This window comes from Pavona decussata, unplaced genomic scaffold, assembly GCF_977016875.1.
Source record: "Pavona decussata unplaced genomic scaffold, jaPavDecu1.1 SCAFFOLD_72, whole genome shotgun sequence".
Classification (NCBI taxonomy): domain Eukaryota; kingdom Metazoa; phylum Cnidaria; class Anthozoa; order Scleractinia; family Agariciidae; genus Pavona; species Pavona decussata.
The window spans coordinates 2,085,517-2,108,664 of NW_028145491.1; the positions used below are offsets into that span (position 1 = coordinate 2,085,517).

Genomic DNA, 23,148 nt, shown 5'->3' on the forward strand with positions numbered 1-23,148 from the left:
CACATAGTTATGTAAGCACGCTCTTACATTTTTTTTCTTTAACAAGATGTTAGAACTCCAATCCCTGTCGTGATTTAAGTCTTTTTCAACTTGCCGAACTGTCAAGTCAGAGCAGACGTTCATTACATTAAGTGATTTTACATAATACGTAGTACTTGAATAGTTATTCAATCTACTAATTAAGTAAAAAGACATCGTTAACAGTCTTTTATTACAATTTTGTTAGGAAGCCCTTTTCAACCACGCCAACAGAGCCATATACCAGGCAAGCATCTGGATGTCTCTCGGGGAACGATAGGTGATCCCCGCACCATTTGAGTTTGGTTGGAAACAAGACGAAGATCCTTGAAGGCCTCTTTGGACAAAACTTCCAGAGGCATCGAAAGCCTGTAGTCATGGGAATATCACGTGACTATCGTTACAAACATTCTCATTGCATCACAAAATACTTGAGTGTCCAACTAAGTTGTATTTGTCTTGTTTGTCAACAGAACACTATCTATGTTGTGTGAGAGGAACGATTTCATCCTGCAGCCTCGTTTTCATACTGATTAGTCACCATGAAAATTTTAATCCCGAGTCATTCCTCCCGGATCCATATATCAGTGAGTTATTAAGCCTGGTTTACACGTACAACGCAAGCATAAGCATGAGCACAAGCAGGAGCACAAGGATGTTTACACGTGCGATAAGCATAAGCATAAGGTGACATACGCAAGCACAGAAGCATAAAAATTTGCTGCCACCATTTTGCAAATGGCAACGCATGAGTAACTAGAATGTACGCTGACAACTTGCCACTGTTTTTTAGTTTTCTTTCCTTGCGCTTGTGCTTATGCTTGCGTCGTCCCAGTTTACACGTACGACACAACGACGCAAGCACAAGCACAAGCACAAGAGAATGGAAATCGTTCCATTTTCTTGTGCTTGTGCTTATGCTTGCGTCGTTGCGTCGTACGTGTACACCGGGACGACGTAAGCATAAGCACAAGCGCAAGCACAAGGCGGTTATGCTTGCGTCGCACTGGTTTACACGTAGGTTTCTTGTGCTTATGCTTGTGTTTATGCTTATGCCTGCCTCGTATGTGTAAACCAGGCTTTACATTTTGCATTATTACATTATGCATCAGAAAAGTTCTTACATTTTGCGTTGAATAATTTATTGAATTATGCGTAAGTATTGCATTTTGCGGCGATTCTTGTTACATTTTGCGGCGTAACAGTTGCCATTCAACGTTTTTTATGCTAAATTATGTCTGGCTTATTACATAAAATCATAAAATCGTAAGATGACAGTTTACAAATTTGGTGGAAGCGCCGAACATTCAAGCCAGTGAGCGCGTAGAAAACGCAGAGACGATGGTGTCAACTCTCCTCCTCAAGGACTTACCACCAATTGAATTAAATTGTTGAAAGAATTCTCAAATAAAATTTAACTGTATCAGTCGGATTTTAGGAATCGAAGTACAAAAAATAAAACCAATAAAATAAGTTAAACGCAATAAAGGTAGCTAGAAAAACTATCTTAACTGACTCGTCCAATGAATTGTATTTTAAAGACTTCTTAAGAACAGTCTTGACGTAGGGCATGTAACATATGCTTGACTTCAGTTCAGCTCTTTCGCTGCTGCTGTAACTATCGTCTAGTGATCTTGAGGCATCGAGAAACCCACTACTAGTGAGATCGGCGCTTTTTCTGGAATTCTGAAATAAATCCTCATGAGTTAATATCGTGTCTCTCTCTCTCTCTCTCTCTCTCTCTCTTTCTTTTTTTTTCATTTTCGAGCATAAAAAATAAGAGATACCACTTTTCAGAGATACGAGATATACTGCATACCCCTCACCCCAGAAGTATTCTTTAAAACATTGGCACGTAAATACGTACGTGCACAGGAGTTCATAGTTTTCAAGTCCAAAAGCTTAACAATACATATACTAAAAATCAAACACATTCGCAAAACGTCTGTTATGGCTCATGCAGCAGAGCAGTAGAGCAGCAGAGGACTCTTCGAGCTTTGGAGCAAGCCATTACAAAGATGGAGACGCTTTCTCTCTCCCTCTGACTGTGGGACTGTGGGAGACTGATTGTCGAAGTTTTTTTTAGACATAGCGCGGTAGTACGGGTGCCCCGTTGTTGTGACTTGTGACCCGTGTTTTGTTCAGGCGTGTTCTTTCGGATGGTCGGGTATTTAGGTTTTTTTTACAGGTAGCCCAAGTTCCAGGAGCGTTTATTAGACCTTCGTAACGACATGTTGTAATTTGAATGTCACGATGAGTTGCCGCAATGACGTAAATTGTGAGGGTTTATATGGGAAGTACGAACGTGTTTAGGTCTCCTTGATACCTTGTTAGTGTTTTTGTGGCGTATGTTGGCCGTTTCAGCACGATTCTCGGTGAGTTTTAAGTTCGGTGTTTTCGTCTTTATAAATATAAACAGAGGAAAACGGCGAATCTAAAACCCACTGGAATCTGGCGCGCTGAAACGGCCCCGCAAAATACGCCACAGAAACAATAGTCTTACGTTACCGCCAAAATATGTCACACAAACACTTACATGGACAAGGAAAGGAATCTTTGTTCGATTCGTGTTCTTTATTTTCGACTCCTAAACAAGTTTATAAATTCCCATACAAACTCTTATAATTTACGTTAGTGCGGATACTCATCATGACACTCAAAATTACAACGTGACGTTACAAAGGTCTAATAAAGGCTTCTAGAGCTTGGGCTACCTGTGGTTTTTCTCTGACTGTTTCCAACTATCGGGTATGAAGACACGGCTTTTTAGAAAAGGCATATATATGTTCCGTTTCCATTGCTCAGGAGAGGTACTCTAAGAGATTCTTGGTTTCGGCATACCCCCGGTTCTTCAAATCAACACCCTTTTCAAATGTGAATTACAAATCCATACCCATTTTCAATATCAAGAACGAAAAAAAAGAAAGAAAGAAGGAAACTTTTTGTGAAATGGTATGTATTGGTCACTCTTATTTTTCTCTTCTTAAGTTCGTTTGAAGAATAATAAAAAGAACGACACATTTTTGCGTTGACGCAATCTGAATCTGTATCTTTTGGAATAAAGTATAACAAGAACGCTAATCAGAACAACGTGATTTGTCCGTGATTTGGCCGACGAGGTACCAGTCTTGATCAGTTGGTTTATCGTGATCTGCCCAATGAAACTTAAGGTTCATAACTCGAGTTTGTACGGTTCATACCTTTTACGATCTTTCAGAAACAGTAAAAAAAGGCAGCTTACCAATTGATGATTACACGTAGTTGGTTCGATTTTTCCCGATGGCCCTTTGCTGTTTATCAGCACGTACTCTGCAAATGCACCAAATACAAGGGTGTAGCACACAATTAAGTACCAGTCCACTGCCTTCACATACGATACCACGGGCAAAGATCCCTGGCCAATTCCGATTAACAGTGTAGTCATCGTTAGAATCGTCGTAATTCCAAGAGAGACGCGAGCTGGAGCTGACGTCCGATCGACAAAGAATGAAAGCCAGGACAGGAGTACAATAAATATGGCCGGAATGTAGACTCTTGTCAGATAGTGACCAATGCGTCGGGTGAATACAAATTTTACTCCCAGAACAGAGTAATTACCTGAAAAAGGGAACGGAAGGTATAATACCACTTAAGCTTACGATGGAGAAGCTTTCTTGGTTAAAAATGAGATATTATTAGTTATTAACTTGACCAAAGGAAATAATTTTAATTCGAGGAACTTGTATCAAGACTTCACGGGCTGTGACAAATCGCCAGAGAAATTCGCGTGACATTATTCCCCGCAACTGGGTATGAAAGTTCTGAGCCACTTTTAACTGTATAATTCTTTCGAGACTAACACGAAGTCATTAAGGTTTTGCTCTTGCCTTTTAATGTAGGTCTTCGAACTTACTTGCGATTCGTTTTGGTAGTTTTTTTTCACAAAACACAAACAGTAAACAATATCTATCAACACAACACAAACAGCAAGTAATATCTATACCAACACAATACAAGCAGTAAACAATATCTATCAACAACAAATCCAAACAAAATTAGTAGCCAAAGACGGATTAATTACTTGCTGTGTAAGCTTGGTGCAAAAAGTGCATAACTCAGCAACGTGAAGCGGATAGGCGCTTTATGTTAAGCTCGACTTTTTTTTGTTCGCTAGAGTTCTGTCTCAAAAAACAATATGAGTTGCTTCGCTGGCAGCGATTTCAACTTATTTTGATGATTCCTGTATGCTCCATAACGAAGAACTAGATCATCTTGTTTATCGCAGTTCGAAAGACTCCGGCCGGCTACACCGCCATCTTGGATCAACTCCTTTTTGTAAGGGTTATTTCGCTACAAGACTTAACTACGACGCAAATTCATCACCTTCGTTTCAGCTTACACGATTATTTTAAATCAGTGGGGATATCAACCCAAACCGAGATCCATAAATCAAGCTTCAAACAAGTGTTTGGCGTGACTGTGTGTTGTGTTTGCAATTTAAAGAGCTGAAATGTGACCCAACGCCAATACAGCGAACTGACCAATGCTTCAACGTCGACGTGGTTCTGCCCCAGCTGCTTTGAATTTCACTTTTTTAATCAGCCACACGCTACTCATCACTGTACTCATCTAACAAGTTCTAATCTAACAACGCAAGAGGAAAACTCAGTAGAAAGAAATCACTTCTCGATTCTTACGGCGGAAAAACCTTCCAACAAATGAATTGGCTCATAAAAATGTCGATGGATTACTGACAAAGGCTAAGACACAGGAGATCCAACTGTGAAGTTTGAAGTTTTAGGCATTACTGACCGAATGATATTCAAATCCCAGAATACAAATCACTGCGAAACGGATCGGACCGCGGACCGAAGACGGTGAAGGTGTCTGTAGTGTTGTTTAATGCTGAGTCCTTGTAATCTCAACAACATCCCGTCTCAACAACATCCGGGATGTTGTTGATATTACAAACCTCATTCCTGGGCTGTGGGCATAGTGGGCAGTGGGCACCCACAAAACATAGTGTTCTCCAACAAGTACAGGCCTCCTAAGGACATGACCTTCTTTGAAATGTTAGAAGAGCAATTAAACATTTTTGCAGCAAAAGAAACAACATTGTGATAACGGGAGATCTAATTTTTGTTTAATAAAATGAGACCGGCGGGATAAAGTACAGGTGAATGACTCTGAGCTCATAAATGTCCGAGGAAGTTTGGTTTGGTAAACTTCATCAATCGAGCAACTAGAATAAATGAAAACTCAAAAATTTTAATTGGTCTCTAAATTATAAGTGACAGAAATAAAGTTGTGAACGCTGGGGTTTTTGACATAGGCCGATTGCGTATCACAGATTTCATAATTTAGACAGTCTTGAAACCAGTCTCGAGAACAAGAGTCCCTCGGCTCAAATCGGTGATTGACTGGAAAAACTGTAAACCAGGTTGCATTTAAGGAACAGGTTGCGTTTGCCCCGTGGCATGCCTGTAATGTGTTTGATGATCTCAACGACAACTGCTGCATGATAGATGTGCTATTAGTCAGGACATAAAAACCGAGCAAAGATTCGTTCAAGAAAACTGCATTGGATAAGCGGAAGTATCCAAAAGCTTAGAATGAAGGGTACAAGCAGCTGCGTAGAGTACAAAAGTCAGGTAGTATTGAGGATAGAGAAAAGTACAAAGCCGGAACGGAGAAATAGAGTAAACAAAACTCTCAAAAGAGCTGTAGTTGAGTATCAAAAAAAACACACACACAAAAAAAACCAACAAAAACGTTAAGCGAAACTGAGAAAGGCTCAAGAGATATCTGGAAAATTATAACAACTGACAAGGCGTGAAAAGAAATACAAACGAATTGGCCCAGTCAGAGATGACAAGATCACGTTCGTGTACAGTGGGTGAGAAATTAGCTTCTAGATCATTACCAATATGTTCTGACAGGCTGCCTTTTATTTCTCGGAGTACTCTATCGCCTTTGGCATACAGCCTCAAAAAAAAAAAAAAAAGATTTTCACTATGTACAAGCTAAGCAAAATCAATACACGAAAAGCTCATGGAACTGATGGAATAAAACCGAGAGAATTGAAAATTATTGCCAAGGAGATCACTTACAGCATAACGAACATAAGAAGAAATGAGTTATGAGGAAAGCAAACACCTTAATTTGGCAGATTGAAAAGTATTACACAAAGGCGGAAATTCTTTTTTTAATAAGAATCTTGAGGCTAAGGTTAATCTAAGATCACATACTAAGAACATTACCCCGGCTGAAAATCAGTTAAGAACATTTTCATTTTGACCAAATGTTGATAATCACATCTTCGTGAGGTTCTTCGGAGAAACCAATGGGGCTGCAAAAAGGGAATCCTGTCAGAGTCACTACCACTGTACCTAACGGAATCTGGGCCGGAACATTTTGTAGACGAAGGCGAAGTTATAGGAGCTATTTCCAATGATTTTAGAAAGGCATTTGACTCCGTTTCTCATGACATTTTATATTACAAAATGTAAGCTTGCGGACTGAGCGGAAAGTTATGGTTATTTATCCCACCGCCATCAATTTGTTGAGCTTTTAAAATGGTGTTAGATCACCTTTACTACAAGCGAAGGGTCACTTCTTGAACCAAGGCTGTACTCAATTTATGTGAACGATTTCTCTTACAGTATATCACGAGGAGAGTTACGTCTATACGCCGACGACACAACGGCCGATATAATTGGGGCTTGCTGACGATGCGGTATTTTTTTTGAAGAAGTCTATTCTTGGTAGGAGCTCAACAAGCTAACTTCACACACTCAGTGGAAAATTTGGTGTGATGATAATACAAAGAAATCGATTTGTGGGACCCTACCATGCAGTTTTAAGTGTAGAAATATGGAAATTGAATATACTAACAAAACAAAATTATTGGGTGTTATTGTAAACAACAGACTCGTGTGAAGAGAGCATGCTGCCGTGAGGTACACAAGTCGTTCAGCGGATGAGCTTAACTAAACGTCTGGAGGAAATTTAGTAAAAAAACATTATTCCTCATTTGATTTATTGCATTGCTGTCTGGGGAAACTGATCGGTTTCCATGCTCGCAGAAATCGAGAGCCTGCATGTTAAAGCCGCAAAGTATTTTGGATTTTTATGTTTTAGACTGTACATGTACTAAGCGGCAAGACCTAGGATACTTATATAAATGAAGGCTTGCGATCGAAGTGTTTCCAGTAAGATTAAACAAGATCTGAACAAGACTATCACCAGATTTTACTTTCACCGAATAAATGCGCAAAGGCCTGCTCCTCAAATCTAAAAGAAAGAACAACGAACTTGGAAAAAATACTTTTTTAGAGGTCCTGTTGTATGGAACACACTTGATATCAAGTCAAGGAACTTAGAAAGGCTAGCCTGTTTCAAAGCAGCTCTTGAGCAAAACTAAACACAACTGAACAACGTTTCTTTCGATAATGGCACCTTAACAAATTATAATAAGGATCTTACGAATTATATTTATTAGTAACCTGTTCATTTAAATGTTTTAATATGTAATTTGGACCAATTGTAAATAATATTAGTAGTTAGTTAGGGCTTAATAAGTTGTAGGTCCACATCAACTCTTCAGTTGCCGGTACTGACCTACTTATCAAGTAATAATAATATAATAATAATAATAATAATAATAATAATAATAATAATAATAATAATAATAATAATAATAATAATAATAATAATAATAATAAATAAAGGATGTATGTAAAATAAAAATGAAGTGGGTTTGAAAAATCTCAAGCAAAAATTAAAATTAAACCGTAACATCTGAAGAAACCCTGTCGACTATCACACGTACCAGTTACATATGTTTTGCCTTTTTGTTGGACGGTAACAGAATCAAGCGTAAACTGGGCGATTTCAAGATTTGGTGACCAAGTTTTGTTTTCTTTCTTCCACTTATACACGATATCATCTGCAGTAAAGGAATCTAAAAACAAAAGATAAAATATTAGATATATGAGAACGGAGGACAGTAGTGACTTACACGTAGCTATGATATGTATTCGGCGTAAGATAAAAAATAAATAAATAAATAAATAAATAAATAAATTGAGTTCATATCCTACGAGTCTCCTACTACTTTGCAAGACACATCAAACAGATCAGAAAACAAGAAATGCAATACGGGTCAACATGGCTAATACGTCTTTGATACAATAAAGAGCAAACTACTTGCTACAGAAAGAGTTTGACTAAACAATACCCCTAACTGGATTGTGTTATAACTTTATTCTTGCTCTTCTTTATCTCGTTACATCAGTTGATCAAAAGTCCATACCATTATATATTTCACTTCCTACCATACGGTAGACATGCAGCTGTGATACAATTCAACTTAATTAGACCGCAATTAACACAGTAACAATGATACCTTATCATCACTGTTTTTCAATCAGATTGAGTTCAGTTAACTTACAACTAAAGAAGTTTAAGTGACACACTTGTCGATCCATAGGGAACTTGCGAAAATCCATTGCACATAAACATGTCAAAGTGATCCTACAATGAAAGATAGGAATATTTCAGCATGCATGACGAATAACAATGAATAATTAAAAGCACTATAGTATGATGCCCTGAAACAGCTTCGGGGACTCAGAGTTTTGCCTTCATTAAGGTCAAATATGAACTTACCTTGTACTAACAAATACTCTACCATCAGGGTGAATCGTCATGACCTTGTTTAAGGTTGTCAGTTTATGCAACTCTCCTTTCTTTCCATTTTCAAAGAAAGTGTCAGGCTGCCACAGTTTGTCAGCGGTATTTCCAGGTAACGTGATTTGTGTGTTAGGCTTCATGTAAGCTAATCTGTTATCCTGCCAGTACTGACGGAAGTACAACTCTAGAGAAAAAGCCTGTAACACAAACAAACAAACAGATAAGAAAATACACGATAAGCCTATAATGGTGGACAAAAGAGGTTGGTACAAATCTTTAAAGTATGCTGTTAACTACTAATTGGGTGCTCGTAATCTGACTAAAGAAGAAATGTTATCCGTTTAAAACGTAACTTACTCCCCCACCCCCTCCCGAAGGCAACTTTGAATCCCACAAAACAGTTTTCTTACATGAGTGCAGCATTGTAGCTGGTGTTGTTAGGTTTTGGTGAATGTGGTCTGTTTTTTTCGTTTGTTCCTTCTTTTTCGATTATTCAGAAAACGAGAATAGAATTATTTCAGTGTTTTTAGCACTCCCCCTATCAATGATTGCGATTCTCGGGTTCAGTTCCTTTTTTCGCAGACTGAGATTGTCCTCGCATGCTAGCCTTTCTCCTGGGTCTTTTACCGGGCATAAGTTGTTTCGAGTGAAAGACAGCGGGGAACTCTGAGGAGCAAAACACTAAGAAAAGTCTGTATTGCCTTAGTCTTTTGAGGTATACACATTCGCGTTTTTTTTTTATTATTTTACTGTTTTTCCTCAGCGCCTTAGGTAACGACCTACTTTTGATAAACCAAGTTCATAAGAGTCAAAGAGATGAAAATGTTAAAAACTGAAACGATAATAAAAAAGAATGAACAAGGATGAACAGTTTTTGTGTTAGGGTGTATGAGAGAGAATCGTGGTAAAGACGGGAAGAAATGAACACGAAAGGAAACCTGGCCAACCATGTCAGCTTCTTGAAAGTCTCCAATGTAAACTATCTGCATATCGACTTGGACTGTTGTTGGCCTTCCTGTGAAATAAAAGTATTAAAATGGAGTCTCGCATTTCATTACTAAAAATCGTTACAAATTGTTTGATTTATTGACGAAAATTGTTTGAAAGTGACAGCACAATCATGCACTACCCTCAAATCATGTTATCATAAAGTGCCCCATACCTCCTGCATTTGGTCGAACAAATCTGTGACTTTCGTCCGCCATAAGCCGCATAATAACGCTTGACACTTCTTGTGTAACTTGAGTTGAGTTGTCACTAAATCGAAAGAAAAGATATCTTTCAGCAAAACGTGAGTGCCCTCTGTTCCGGCTCAGCCCTTGCTTCTGTCTGCCCTGCGCTAGGCCTACAATCTGGAAACAATGGGCTGAACTTTATTGCTCCGCAACCACTTATGAAGTCATGGCCCTTCAGTAGAATTGTACGTGGTTCGTTACGGGGTTTGTTATGACCTATAATTATACCAGCGGATCACTGATAATTTCATTTCGAGGGCTCCATTTTTTTTCAAGAACAACTAGCACTCTGAAAGCTTTTTTTAAAGTTATGCGTCAATAAAGCTTCACTCATTATGTATCACACAGTAGAGTTACACAGTATAGTGTAAAAGACTTATTTTGCATTGGCTCTTTTTCAAACCTCCCTATTCATGTATAACTTCTCCCCTCTATACCTCAAGGAAAAAATACGACCCCCTTCTCTCTTAATCCTTTCCAAATGATGTTACTTGCACTCTGAACATTATACTGAAGCACTAGCCTGTGAACAGGCTCCCAAGTGGGGTATAGGGCGAAGAGAAACCTCGGCGAACCGGGCGACTGTGAACAGGCTCTCAGGCGGGGAAAAGGCCGAAAAGAAAACTCAGCGAACCGGGCGAGCGGAGCGCAGTATGGGAGCAAGAAAGAAAGAAAGAAAGAAAGAAAGAAGGGAGCCTGTGGACATTCTTTCAGAATGTCGCCGTCTTGTGATACCAGATACATGATTCATCAGTCGGCGTACGGTCTGCGAATCTTTTGGAGTTTGTTGCCCAGGAAAAACAAGCAACTTCTTGTTTTAAACACGGAGCGATCCTATAAAAGGGAAGGACACGCCCCTTTGAAGCGCTTTGTTGGCTTCCAAACGGACCAGTATAATGGTGGGTGGCATCGGTAACGGTCGAGGAAAAAAGAGAGAAGAACTATCGTTTGTAAAATCGAAGAGGGAATCGATTTATCAATAAAAATAAGCTAAACGCTAACTATATATCTTGTAAAACACCAGAAATTAGCGAGATTAACGATAATAACGGAAATAATCAAGTTTCGTTGCCGCAATCGAAAGATTATATGAAACTTACCTCGAAATTCGAAATCCTTCTACCAAATACACAGTACAAAGATCGAAACCATTATGAACTGAAGCCTGCGACGAACTGGACATCTGCATCCCTCCATCTGAACATGCCGATAACCAAAACGAGTTTGCCAAAACTGGCAGGATTTTCAAAATTTAGCAGATGTTCTCCGCTAAACGGCCGCTCGAGTCGTCATGTTTATTACCGCTTGTGTATCTATCGATCACGTACGTGAAAACTAACTCTACTAATTCGCTGGAAGTGGCAGCAATAAATTCTAAACTTTTATGCACAAGTCAAAAATAAAAACATCTAAACACATTTCGTACCTGATCATGCACATTTGAATAATTTGCTAATTCGAAAAATCACCAAAGATATAAACAAAACACGACCCGATGTTGCTCTCATTTATCTTATGGATGAAATGATAATGGCAATGTCTCTCACATCATTTTTAAAATTAGCCAGTACCAAATATATTCTAAGTTTTATTATATACAGTAAACAATAGAGAGAGAGGCCGGCTTCAAAAGGATTATCAGCTCCGTCGTCTTGCGTGCGATCGCTCGCCCCTTGAGACACTTCACTTTTCTCCTCCGTTTCCCGCTCCGTTGTTTCTTTTAGGTTTCGTTTGTACGACTTTGTGTCTTTACTTATCTCTCCCCCACTAAACGACACAAAGGATCGAAGCGATTCCATCTCGGAAGCCGGTTTCAGAAGAACAACCTATTTCGAGACAGAGTTTGTTTACGAACTTTATCCTAATCATTTCGGAAATATCTCGAAAGGATAAGATTTTACCAGCCGATAAATGAATTTCTGAACTCAAAATAGACGGATAGCTTAACTTTCTAAATTCTTCTCCTGTACCATATTCGTTGGATTGATTTTGAACAAAATAATTCGAACTAAAACAGCTTTTCCGCCAACTCGTCACGTCCTTTCGAATTGAAGTTGCGGGAACTTGAACGTGCTAAAATAAGATTTTTGGTAATCAACCAATCCGATACGCGCGTTTTGGATTTTTGATTGACAGTCTGAACCGTTCAGCCTGGTCTTATAGGATCGCTCCGTGTTTAAGGACGGTGCCTACTATTGTTAGTGCGCAAACGTTCTGCGCATCTTGGGATACTCGGGTTTCCTATGGGTGGTGCCTACTAATACAGGGATATTTTTGCGTGGTTTAAATCTATGTGGAGAAAGCAGAACTTAGCAAGTGCTCTTGGTAAGCAAAAAGAAAATTGGGGATAACCACGCATTTTTCAGAGATAATAAAGCTTCAGTTTGGGAAAAAATGCCATACATTGCTTTGTATTTTACTGTTTTTTGGAATAATTGTTGCTTAATTATCTCTAAAAAATGCCTGGTTACCCCCATTTTTCTTTTTGGATTCCAATAACACTTGCTAAGACCTGCTTTTCCTGCATAGTCATTAACCACGCAAAAATACTTCGGTATTAGTAGGCACTGTCCTTAAAGAGTTGAAAAATGAAACTACCGGTACTCTTTTGCGTTTAAGAATTTTTTCGCGTCTTAAGAATTGTTCGCAGAATCTACAAATTTGTGCGCTTTCGTTCTCGCTGAATTTCCCCTTATTGCCAAATATTATTGATATTTTGACTCATTCGAGCGGAATGAATGATTGGCATAAAATTACCTTGTTAACATATTTCTCACAGGTTAATTACAAGGAGGCGAAACGGCGGCATCAAACTGGAATGTCCACAGGCTCCTTCCTTTTCTTTCTCTCCCCCCCCCCCCCTCTCCGACCTCGATTTTAGTCTTCGAACTATACCCCACTTGGGAACCTGTTCACAGGCTACCATTGTCGGTACTCTAAAGTACCGCTACATACACCCAGAGACAGAGAGAAAGAGAATTATACAAGTGTGGTGAAACGAATCTACTCTTCTCATAATCACTGCTGGAATTCTATATATACTGTATGCGTTCTGCTGGAATGTTAGCACAGGTCTAGATAACAACAAAAACATTTTGTTTTGCTCAAATATTCAAACGTTGAAATTCATTTTCAATGTAAAATTGAACTGGTTGTTTTCTATGTCTATGTGATTGCCCTATTACCAATGAAAACAGCCACTTGTAGCTTGTAAGAACTCCTTAGTACGCAAATTCGGAGTCCATTCGTTTAGGCATGTGACTGAATTTGACTCTAATGATAGCAATCCACTCTAAGGAATCAGTGTGAAGGTACTTCCCCAAATGCAATGACCAGCAACCAATTTTACACCAATTCGTTCAGCTAACTACTGATTGGTTCCCAGTCGGTTGTAGCTATCACGCGAGTCATACTTGTTGATTACATTTCAGTGATAGTTACCTTAGTATTGAGCTTTCCACTCTTTGAAAAAATAACACAATTATGGCCGCTACTGTTACTGGATTCTGCATGTTGATAATCACAACCTAAAACTTAAAACAGACAAATAAATATATAGTGTCACCCTCTTTAGTTGATTCTGTTCCATTTGCCCTTAGCTATTTATAAATTGCCATCAGCTTTTTTCAAAATGAGGCCTGCGATCAGAATTAGAAAGTTCTATGTAAGGACATTACAGACAAAGGCCTTCCCGAGGATAATTACCCGGCATTACTAAGAACTGGATCAGTGTCTAATATAATTCCAACGATTTGATTGGCTTAGTGGCCATAGTATATTAGGCATTATACCATGCCCGAGAAAAAGCGATCATTAAATTGTCCTCTGATTGTTCTTGCAAAGCGAAATCAGCAAAATCTAACAATATTTCTTGATTGTTGTTAATAAAACAGTTAATCCACTCGCGCTCGTTGGATATGAGATGATTACAGCCATCTCGCTATATATCATCTCATATCCAACGCGCGTTCGTGGAAAAATTGTTAATTATAGCCAATCTACCGATTAATTTCTGCGCGTTTTCTCAAAACAAAGCACGTCATGTAATACAAAATGGGATGGCGGTTTGTTAATAACAGTAGTCCGATTTGATAATAGTCGCCCGATTTTTTCCACAAGAAAAACAAAGAGACATCGTCGCAGTTATAGGTCTTAGTTATTGAAATCCAATCATAGTTTAATAAAACCTAGCATACTCGTTAGCTTGCAGTTATTTGGCTTCAATCACGCTGTTTTGTCTTTTCCACAGAGAAGCGCGTACGTTTCAGAATATCGGAGGATAATGCCCTCGACTTAAAAATTGTTCATAAAATTTCACAGTTGCCGTCAAATGTTCGCTTCTCGGGAACTAGTCATTTTTCTTTCAGCCTTAGGCATTAGTCCAATATACCAGCCGCCTTATTATTTATTTTACTAATATTAAAGTGCTCATTTCTGTGAGGTTTACAAAATGGTTCATGCATGTTACTACCAAGAAAATGGTGTCAGTTAAGCGCATGCTATAATCATTGCAGAAGAAGTAAGAATGAAAAACAAATTTTTACCATGTGAAGGGTAGGTTCTCTGTATACTCCGAACTTCTAACTGCTCAAGGCTTGAAATACTTATTTTTGCAGTTTTTGTTCCTGTTGAGTGATGCTCATGCCCTCCTTAGGCGACAAAATGAGGCTGTTTGTCTGTAAGTCGTATGCATTCGAGGACTTTAAGGCCAAATTGTAACACTTCAAATTCAATTGGCTGGTGAGGATACATAGCCTAGGGTCAGACTTAAAGTGCAGGTGAATGACTCGCATTTGGGTGTGAAAACACATGGGTGGGGAGGGAAGTGTTTAGATACTGAGTACAGTTGTAGTTTTGGGCCCTGCGTAGTTTGAGGGCGGGCACGTTTTTGCAAACCCAGGTTAATTTTGCAATCCCTTCCCTCAAAATCCCTGACCCCTCCCCCCTGTGTTATACGTAACTGACACAACCCACGCTTATTTGAAAACATAGATAACGCAAAAGTTTTGAAGGTAAATCCATCCATTAGCGAGTGAAGGCATTCTTGAGTTAATTGTTTTTGGCTTCGATAAAAATAATATTGCCAGATGCCGATGTCAGACGTCTTCAAGGGATCTACTACTTTACCTGCAAGATTTTTTGCATTATTTGACAGGATCGAGGTCAATTTATTTTGTTTCAGTCGCCGTTTTGCAGACGATTTTGTGAAGTTTTCGCCGACACACTTTATGAAAGTAAATAGAGCTTTAAACATTTTGTTCTGCTCATTTACTCTAGGAATCAGTGTAAAGGAACTTCCCCAACTGCATTAGTGTATTAATGATAAGCAACCAATTTTGCCAACTCTTGATTGGTTCCCAGTCGGTTGTAGCTATCACGCGAGTCATACTTGTTGATTACATTTCAGTGATAGTTACCTTAGTATTGAGCTTCCCACTCTTTGAAAAAATAACACAATTATGGCCGCTACTTTTTCTGGATTCTGCATGTTGATAATCATAACCTAAATTTAAAACAGACAAATAAATATATAGTGTCGCCCTCTTTAGTTGATTCTGTCGGCTTTAGCCATTAGCTATTTATGAATTCCCTTCAGCCTCTTTTTGAAAGTGAGGCCATGATCAGACTGAGGAAGTTTAATTTAAGGACTTTACAGACAAAGCATTTCCAAGGATATCCGGAATTATAACCTACTGATTAATGTTCTCACAAAATTAAACACGTCATGTGGTACAAAATCAGACTGCGGTTTGTTAGACCATAACAGTCGTCCGATTTGATAATAGTCGCACGATTTTTTTTCCATCACCACAGTTATAGGTCTTAGTTGTTGAAATCCAATCATAGTTTGATAAAACCTAGCAAACTAGTTAGCTTGCAGTTATTTGACTGCAATCACGCTGTTTTGTCTTTTCCACCGAAAAGCGCGTTCGTTTCAGAATATCGGAGGATAATGCACTCGGCTTAAAAATTGTCCTTACTATTTCACACTTACCCTCGAAGCTTCGCTTCTCGGGAACTCAGTGGTAGTTTTTATTTTAGCCTTGGGCATTAGTCCGATATACCAGCCGCCTGAAGGGGTTTAGTTACTAAATATTCAAGGGCTCATTTCCCTCAGGATTACAAAATGGTTCATGCATGTTACTACCAAGAAAATGGTGCCAGTTAAGCGCATACTATAAACATTGCAGAAGTAAGAATAAAAAACAAATTTTTACCATATGAAGGATAAGTTCTCTGGATGCTTCGAACTTGAGTCACTCAATCTGTTGAAGACTTGAAATATTTATTTTTACAATTTTTTCCAGTTCGTATCAGTGATGCTCGTGCCCTCCTTTGCTTGTATTCGAGGACTTCAAGGCCGACTGGTAAACACTTCAAGCGTCACTTTGCAGTGAGAAAATCTTGTTTTTTAAATCTTTCAAGAACCTTGCATGTTTTGAGGTACTATAGTAACACTTGTATTCTGAGCAAATGTTGGTTCCAGTAGTGTTTAGCTGCTTTAAGGATTTACTGTGGGGGGAGGAGAGGGAGCGAACGCAAAAGAAAACAACACAATCCTGCACAGGCAGTAGACGAAGGATCTAAAAATCTCCCCCCCCCCCCCCCCACCCCATCACCTTTCTAATGGTCCTTCCTTAGACTCAAGAATCCGGAGACAGGTAGAAACAGGCACAAATGTATAGAAAAGGGTAAAGTTAACTATCAGAGAGTAAGAACGTTTGGGTACGAAAATAATTTTTCTTAATCTTCTAATTATCAGCTAGGGCTTATATAAACAGCAAACGGTTCTACTTCCTGCCAGTTGGAGGTTTTCTCGAACCTTATTTTCAAAATCAATTATTTTTTTAACGTTTTTTTTTTTGTAAATTAGATGGATAGACAGGCGCACATCAGACTGTAAATAGACTGCTTATTTGTCTTACGAAATAATCATCCTAATTAAAAGAATATTGCTGATAAATTTAACTTGAGACGGGTCTTTTTATTTCATGTTCATCGTTGTTCAGTATAAAATTGTAGAACAGTTTGATTCCCTGTTAATTTTTTTTCTTTAAATCTCTTCCTATCTCATAACAATCAAATAGCTTCCCTCATTTTAAAGTCCCGCAGAGAAGAAGTGAAAACTTCCTTTGCCGGGCCACCTTAAAGTAGACCAATTTTGAAATTGATTAACCTTTCTTAAGATAGTATTTTAAAATGACATTAAAAAAATCGTTTAATGCTTTTTTTCTTCATCGTTACTGCTCTCCTTCCTATTTTATTTACTTTTCAGTCACGACACAATGTTCAGACAAGCTGCTTGTCAGAAAAGTTGTTACTCAGTACCATACAATTAACACTTTTTAGATTTCCATTTCCATCGCAATAACTTACTTTTCGCGTATTGCATTTCAGTGTGACTTAAAAATAAGACGTTCCAGTTTCTATTATCAATAAGCTAAAAAGAATCACTGGTGAGTTAGCTACAATCTCAAGTAAGTGCTTGACCATATGTAAGCATGTAAAATGACTGTAAACAAAACCACACACAAGAAAACCTTCGGCAACGGTAAATAAATATTGCCTCATAAGAACGGTGACCTTATTTCTAAGAAATTTCATACGAGATACTGACCCAAGTTGCTTCCATGTGATAAAAGAAAACTTTAAAACTTGTAAAAACGATGGAAGTCCAGCGTTAGACTGTTGGTACAGACGAGAATATCAGGATGGCCGAGTTTCCAAAACTCTGAAAGGAGGCGTTTCAGCAAAATATTGAACTCGATAAACACAATTACCAGTCAAATTGTGAATGTTTAACACGGTAAGTTTTTGAACAGATAAGGTGACTGACTGAAAGAAAATGAATTCAACGAGAAGATAAATTTAAAATCAGTAACTGATGAACTCACCAACTGCACGTTTCTAAGCTCGGGATTGTAGTATCCAGTCAATACGAGCGAATTAAAAAAGTAAAAGCGAAAGGCTCTAGTATGCGAAAATGACATTCTCTGCTATTCAACGTTTGAGTACTCTTGATCCATTTTGCAGCGAGTATTTGCAAAATTACCTGGTTGACTGATTTGCATTTCATCACAGACTAAGTGGACTTCGTGGGCTGAGCATGGAGGAAACTGAATTCTGAAAATATTTTTGGTAGCAAAACTTGTTTTTGAGGCTCTATTGTGCTATAACCCCCCAGCCGCGGAGAACTTTTCGCTACTCTTCCGTATTATTGCAAATTTGCTTGATCGCAGACTTCATTTCATTTTCCCGGCAGAAGACAATAAAAATACTTGCCTGCTTAGTTGCTTGGACGGCCTGGCAATGGAACAAAGTTGGCAATGTACGGCAGTATCTCTTGAACTTCAAAATTTTCAATCTTGGAGTCGCCACAATCATTTTCTCAGTTTTAATCGTTCACAGCCCCAAATCGCTTATTTTATTCTTTTTAAATAGTTTTTTCTCTCCCTGTTGTCATTATAATCACCCTACCGTTTAACATATTTTAACTTTGATTTTAACAAAGGTGACAAAATTAATCTAACACTATATTTTAGCTTGCAAATACTAAGTCTGAAGAACAACGGACTTGCGCTAAAAGCATCCAGCTTTAAACTCCATTTTATCTTCTCCATGGAGAGGACGTGAATAGCTATTGTTACGGGACATTTTTCAGTAAAAGTAGATTTCACTCAGTTTAGGAAATATCGGAGCCTTTCTAACCGTCAAGTAAAACACATAGGTGTTGAACACCTGCTGTTCTTTCGAATAAGAAATGAGCTTCAGTTTGTAAAGGCGTGAAAAGTAATTTCTTTAGAATTTCCCTCCATTTGTTAAGCTTACGCAAGTGAAATTGAGTTGTCGAAATACTATTGGCTACGGGTCTTATATGACAACTGTTCTTCAGTAAAAGTTCCTGAGTTCTGCCTGTAAGAGAATGAGTCAAGATCTGCAATAAACGCTATGTTACTGTGAAGAAGATTTGGTCCACTTGATGTAAAATCTCCCGGTAGGTAGCAGGGCACCTCTCGCTTAGCCACAGAGCTAAAATTCCCCGAAAGACCCTGTTACACTATAATGTTAGAAACTTCAATTTACGGCTACCTCGTAAATATGCGTACGCGTGCTAAAAGAGAGGTCTTAAAAATTGTGGTCCAGGTGGTTATCTCTTATCACTTTCAGAGTCTGCCCGAAGTGATTGCAATCATTTTCTTCCCTTTCTGGCCTTTAGCAACCCCAAATTTCTTATAATGCGTTTTCTTAATTGTTTTCTTCTTCTTCTGGCTGTTGTCATTGTGACTCTACAATCACCTTAATATTTTAGCACATTGTAAGTTTGATTTTTACCGAGTTAAAAACTGATGCAAAATCTCTTATTGTGGCCGGAACATTTTAGCTTGTAATTTTTAAATTTGCCATTAATAAGATTCGTGCTAAAAGCCTATCGTTTCAAACTCGATTAGTGTAGGTGCGACTCAAGGATGAATTTATTAGCAGCATAGGCGCATGGGCGTCGCTTTTGGACGCGCAAATTTGAAAATGGTTAAAGGTAATTTTTTTGTTGGTAAGAGGTCTGTGGCTATCTCAGTTTCAAGACACCAAACGGGCTAGTTGCGGGAGGGCGCTCTGAATCAAGGAAATAACACCCTTCCACTTAAAATTCCAAATCATGTCATAGAAAAAGCGTCAGGGTATTTGAAGCGGTGATTAAGTCTCAAAAGAAAAGTTATAAGTAAGCTAGAAAGGGAAAACTCCACCTAAAATTCACATTAAGCCGCTTTCCCTTAAACTCATCGGTTAGTGGGACATCTCATTTTATAACCAAATTGATTTCGTACGTCTTTACTTCGATTATGTGGGGGCCGGTTCTGGATGTAATAATATACACTTTTAAGAACACGTTTGCAAACGACTATGACTGAAAAAACATAATGATTCATTGATGCATACCAATGTTCAAGTTAAATCTTGTAATCATGACGGTCGCTTCGAAGCAATACCTGTAACAAGCCATAACGAACCAAAAAATCATGGAGAACAGTAGCTAAATCATCATTTTGAAGTTTTTAAGATGGTTGATTACAATTCAGTAGTATACAATTCACTGCAACTTTGAAACTTTATTTAGGAAGTCAAAAGGTTCGAACGAGTTAGACACTACTTTTAAGAACACTTTTGATACAGAATCACCTATCGGTGACAAATCTAACTCTTTCTTGTTTATTAAATTGTTAATAAACTTTTCGCTCGGATATATCTGGACGATTTACTGTGGGAAAAAATATTTAACTAAAAAGACAAAAATTAAAGCGATTCGACGTTTCGATGTAATAGCTAACATCATTATCAAGAAATAAAGTCAAAGAGTGAATAAAATCAGTCTAACAATCGTTATCGGCCTGTGCGCGGAAAGCTCATTTAAATAAATAGTCAGTTCGCGCGAATCACTTTGCACGTTTAGTGACGAGTTCAGCGCTTATAAACAACATTTTTAGACGCTGGAGACAGTCATATGTGTTCCGGCACCTTTAGAGTACCGAAAACCGACAACGACCACAGTTTCGACGCTTCAAGCCGCATTATTTGCTATCCTTGTTATTATTTTCATTTGATGCCTTACTATTGGTTTCTTTTCCTGTTATTACTATTGTTTTCTTGCCATGCCTCGAATAGCACGATTCTGATTCTACTGGCTGCATGCCCCGCAGTTATTTCCTTTTTAAATTCTTTTAGTTGTTGCTCTCGTGTTGACGGTTTCTTAACATTAATTAAATCCTCTAATTAATAATGAAACACTACACTCCTTCAATGATAATACCACGCTCTTCTCAAACAATGAATAGAATTTTAAAATCCACTTCAAACCGCTTTTGACTTCAACAATTCGCATTTTTCAACAAGTGCATCGAAGTGAATGGTTTACCGTAAATTCCGCAGTAAGACTCGACTACCAATATAAGCCACCTACCTGATATATTAAACCACCACAAATCTCAGACGCTTAAATCCTACAGATGATACATAGTTTCAGAGTTAGTGTTAAAGCTTTGCGAGTTTTGAAACACATAATTCTCTCCTTTAACAAACCCTCCCCGGGAAAAGTCCTCTCCGAAAGAAAGCCGCAAAAAATATAGTTTGCACGAATAAAGCCTAAAGCTTATGTTCGAAAGTTTACCTTTCCGTCCCTTCTGGATTGGTAAATACATTTCAGACACTGAGGAATAGTCGCTCCCTCAATCTCCATTCAAGAATTACGCCGGCTTACAAGCTGTCGTGTATTCTGGTCCAGTTTGCAAGCGCCAAAGGTTAAATTCTGATTTTTCTTATTAAATTCAAGCCAATTTTCATTTGACGAATACCTGAACCAGTATGCTTGGCACCTATTCCAAGTTACACTCTACTTTATAAATCTGATCCTAATCTAACTTAATGTCACGATTAACACAATTACGGATAGGTTTGCAGTAGCGCAATGGAAGCTGGTATTTGCTATTTCTAGTAAATCAATTTAGTGTCCATATGAACCCAGATATATTACCTAAAACCTCATTCAAACACAATGTAATTACGCATGCAGAGTGTTCAAATCTCATGAAAGAAGACATTAAATCACTACTTAAGGAATGATAGGCAACCGCCACGGCTGACAGATAGTATTTGTAATCAGATTTTAAAAAAAGGTTCATTGTTTTTCCGTTTAAATCGAAAGAAAATATATTGCGCAACTTAAGTCAGGATTTTATTTTTCTGTTGTTGCTTATCAAGTCTACTAATCGTTGTTGATATTCAGTTAAAAGTTTTAATGAAGAAAAACTGAGGCAGAGCAACGATTCAAAATACTGAAAATATGACATACTATGTTGCAATCTCTAATCCAGTAACTAGGCATTATACCCATGAATGGAAAAAATGATTTCGGAGTTAAAGAACAGTCGAGACCAGCGCAGTACTACTGACTGAAACTCTCTGGTAATATAAATGATCATTGAGAGCTAATAAGTCTTACCTTTTTATGGAAATCGTTATGACAAAATCTCAGTACAGATTTTCCGGTAACTTTCTTATTTGAAGAGACGCGTCCCCTACTACCCTCATAATTTTAATATCCAAGCTGCGAGCGCGGTATACATGTAAATAAATATGAATAATCCGCTAAAACCGCGCACCAATAAGGAGGTGCCTTAGACTACAGGTGTGTTTGTTTGTGTTCATTTGGCCACGGGTAGTTTTAATGTGTACTCTATACTCTATATGTCTTTGTTACCGCTTTACACTATCATTGCTTAATTTGTATCTTATAGCTCAGGCAGATTATACTTAAAATAGCAAAATGGCTTCGGAACATCGGGATTTTAAAGGTCTTTAAAGTCATTTCGTAATATATTTTGGTGGCCAATGGAATAGTGTAGAACAGTTGCCGATTGCGATTTTGGCTAAGTGTTTTTCTTCGGCAAGATTGTTTACCTGGTACTAAAAGGGAATGGCAGTAACCTTACAATGCAAAGATCAATAAAAGTTCATATTCACATTGGGACTGGGTTACTAAGATATCTGGAGCCGTTTACAAAGCCATGCGTTCCAGTTTCCCAACCTTTACAATTTTCGCCTTAGTACAGCCGTGCGCTGTCGTGGACAAGCCGCTGAGAGATATACCACTCAAAACGGTTTTCGGGAGCTCCGGAGAAGCCACAAAAACAAAGCAAAACGCACGAGGTGAACTTTGTTAGACTTAATTGTAATTATTGTAGGTTTTTTGAGGGCAAATTGTAAGTATCGATCGAATTTTAACTCCATGCAAACTCCGATATTACACTTTGGTGACCCGTGGTCTTCCCACAAAGGTGGTCACGTCTTACAACCAGACGCAGACAGCCAGTGATCGAGAACGTGTCAGCGTAGAGACGTTTGCGAACAGGATATAAGAAAGATAATGAGGAAGGACACTGAGCCGGCCACACTAAGCGACAATACTCACGTGCTGAACTCATTGAAGCGTAGTTAACATGTATAAGGCGCTGGAAGGGACACTGAATTTCTCCACTACTCTCAGGAAGTACAGCCACTTGGAAGCCTTGTCACGTGTTCATCTGCTAGAATGATTGACTATTTTTCGCAACATCTACTCTTCACCGTACACAGTGGCAAATGTTGCAAGATTAGTTCATTCATGGCTCACTTATGGCTGTTAAACTACAAAAAGCATTGATCCATTCACACAGAAAATTTCAGTTGTTCG

At 38.3% G+C, this 23,148-nt stretch overlaps 1 protein-coding gene across 2 annotated transcripts; it reads right to left on the bottom strand.

Moving 5' to 3' along the window:
- Nucleotides 1-1,208: 1,208 nt before the first annotated feature.
- On the bottom strand, nucleotides 1,209-21,183 carry LOC146476921 (gamma-aminobutyric acid receptor subunit beta-3-like). 2 transcript variants are annotated; one of them, XM_085113859.1, is made up of 9 exons: nucleotides 21,088-21,183; nucleotides 13,368-13,459; nucleotides 9,854-9,948; nucleotides 9,630-9,706; nucleotides 8,668-8,888; nucleotides 8,450-8,532; nucleotides 7,829-7,960; nucleotides 3,260-3,615; nucleotides 1,209-1,704 (listed from the first exon to the last, which is right to left on the bottom strand). In XM_085113859.1, the coding sequence occupies exons 2-9, from the start codon at nucleotides 13,436-13,438 to the stop codon at nucleotides 1,453-1,455; spliced, it is 1,287 nt and encodes a 428-aa protein (XP_084969985.1). In that variant the 5' UTR covers nucleotides 13,439-13,459; nucleotides 21,088-21,183; the 3' UTR covers nucleotides 1,209-1,452. The 2 variants fall into 2 exon arrangements, with proteins under 2 accessions (XP_084969985.1, XP_084969987.1); XM_085113861.1 differs by lacking the exon at nucleotides 21,088-21,183 and having other exon boundaries at nucleotides 9,639-9,706; nucleotides 13,368-13,485.
- Between the last annotated feature and the right edge of the window lie 1,965 nt (nucleotides 21,184-23,148).

Excerpts from the sequence above, each read along its gene's own strand:
- LOC146476921 (XM_085113859.1), bottom strand. The coding sequence starts at position 13,438 with ATGCAGAATCCAGTAACAGTAGCGGCCATAATTGTGTTATTTTTTCAA. Across the intron at positions 8,533-8,667 it reads AGAGTATTTGTTAGTACAAG|GATCACTTTGACATGTTTAT; the intron begins GTAAGTTCATAT and ends CTTTCATTGTAG. Across the intron at positions 7,961-8,449 it reads TCACTTAAACTTCTTTAGTT|ATTCCTTTACTGCAGATGAT; the intron begins GTAAGTTAACTG and ends TTTTGTTTTTAG.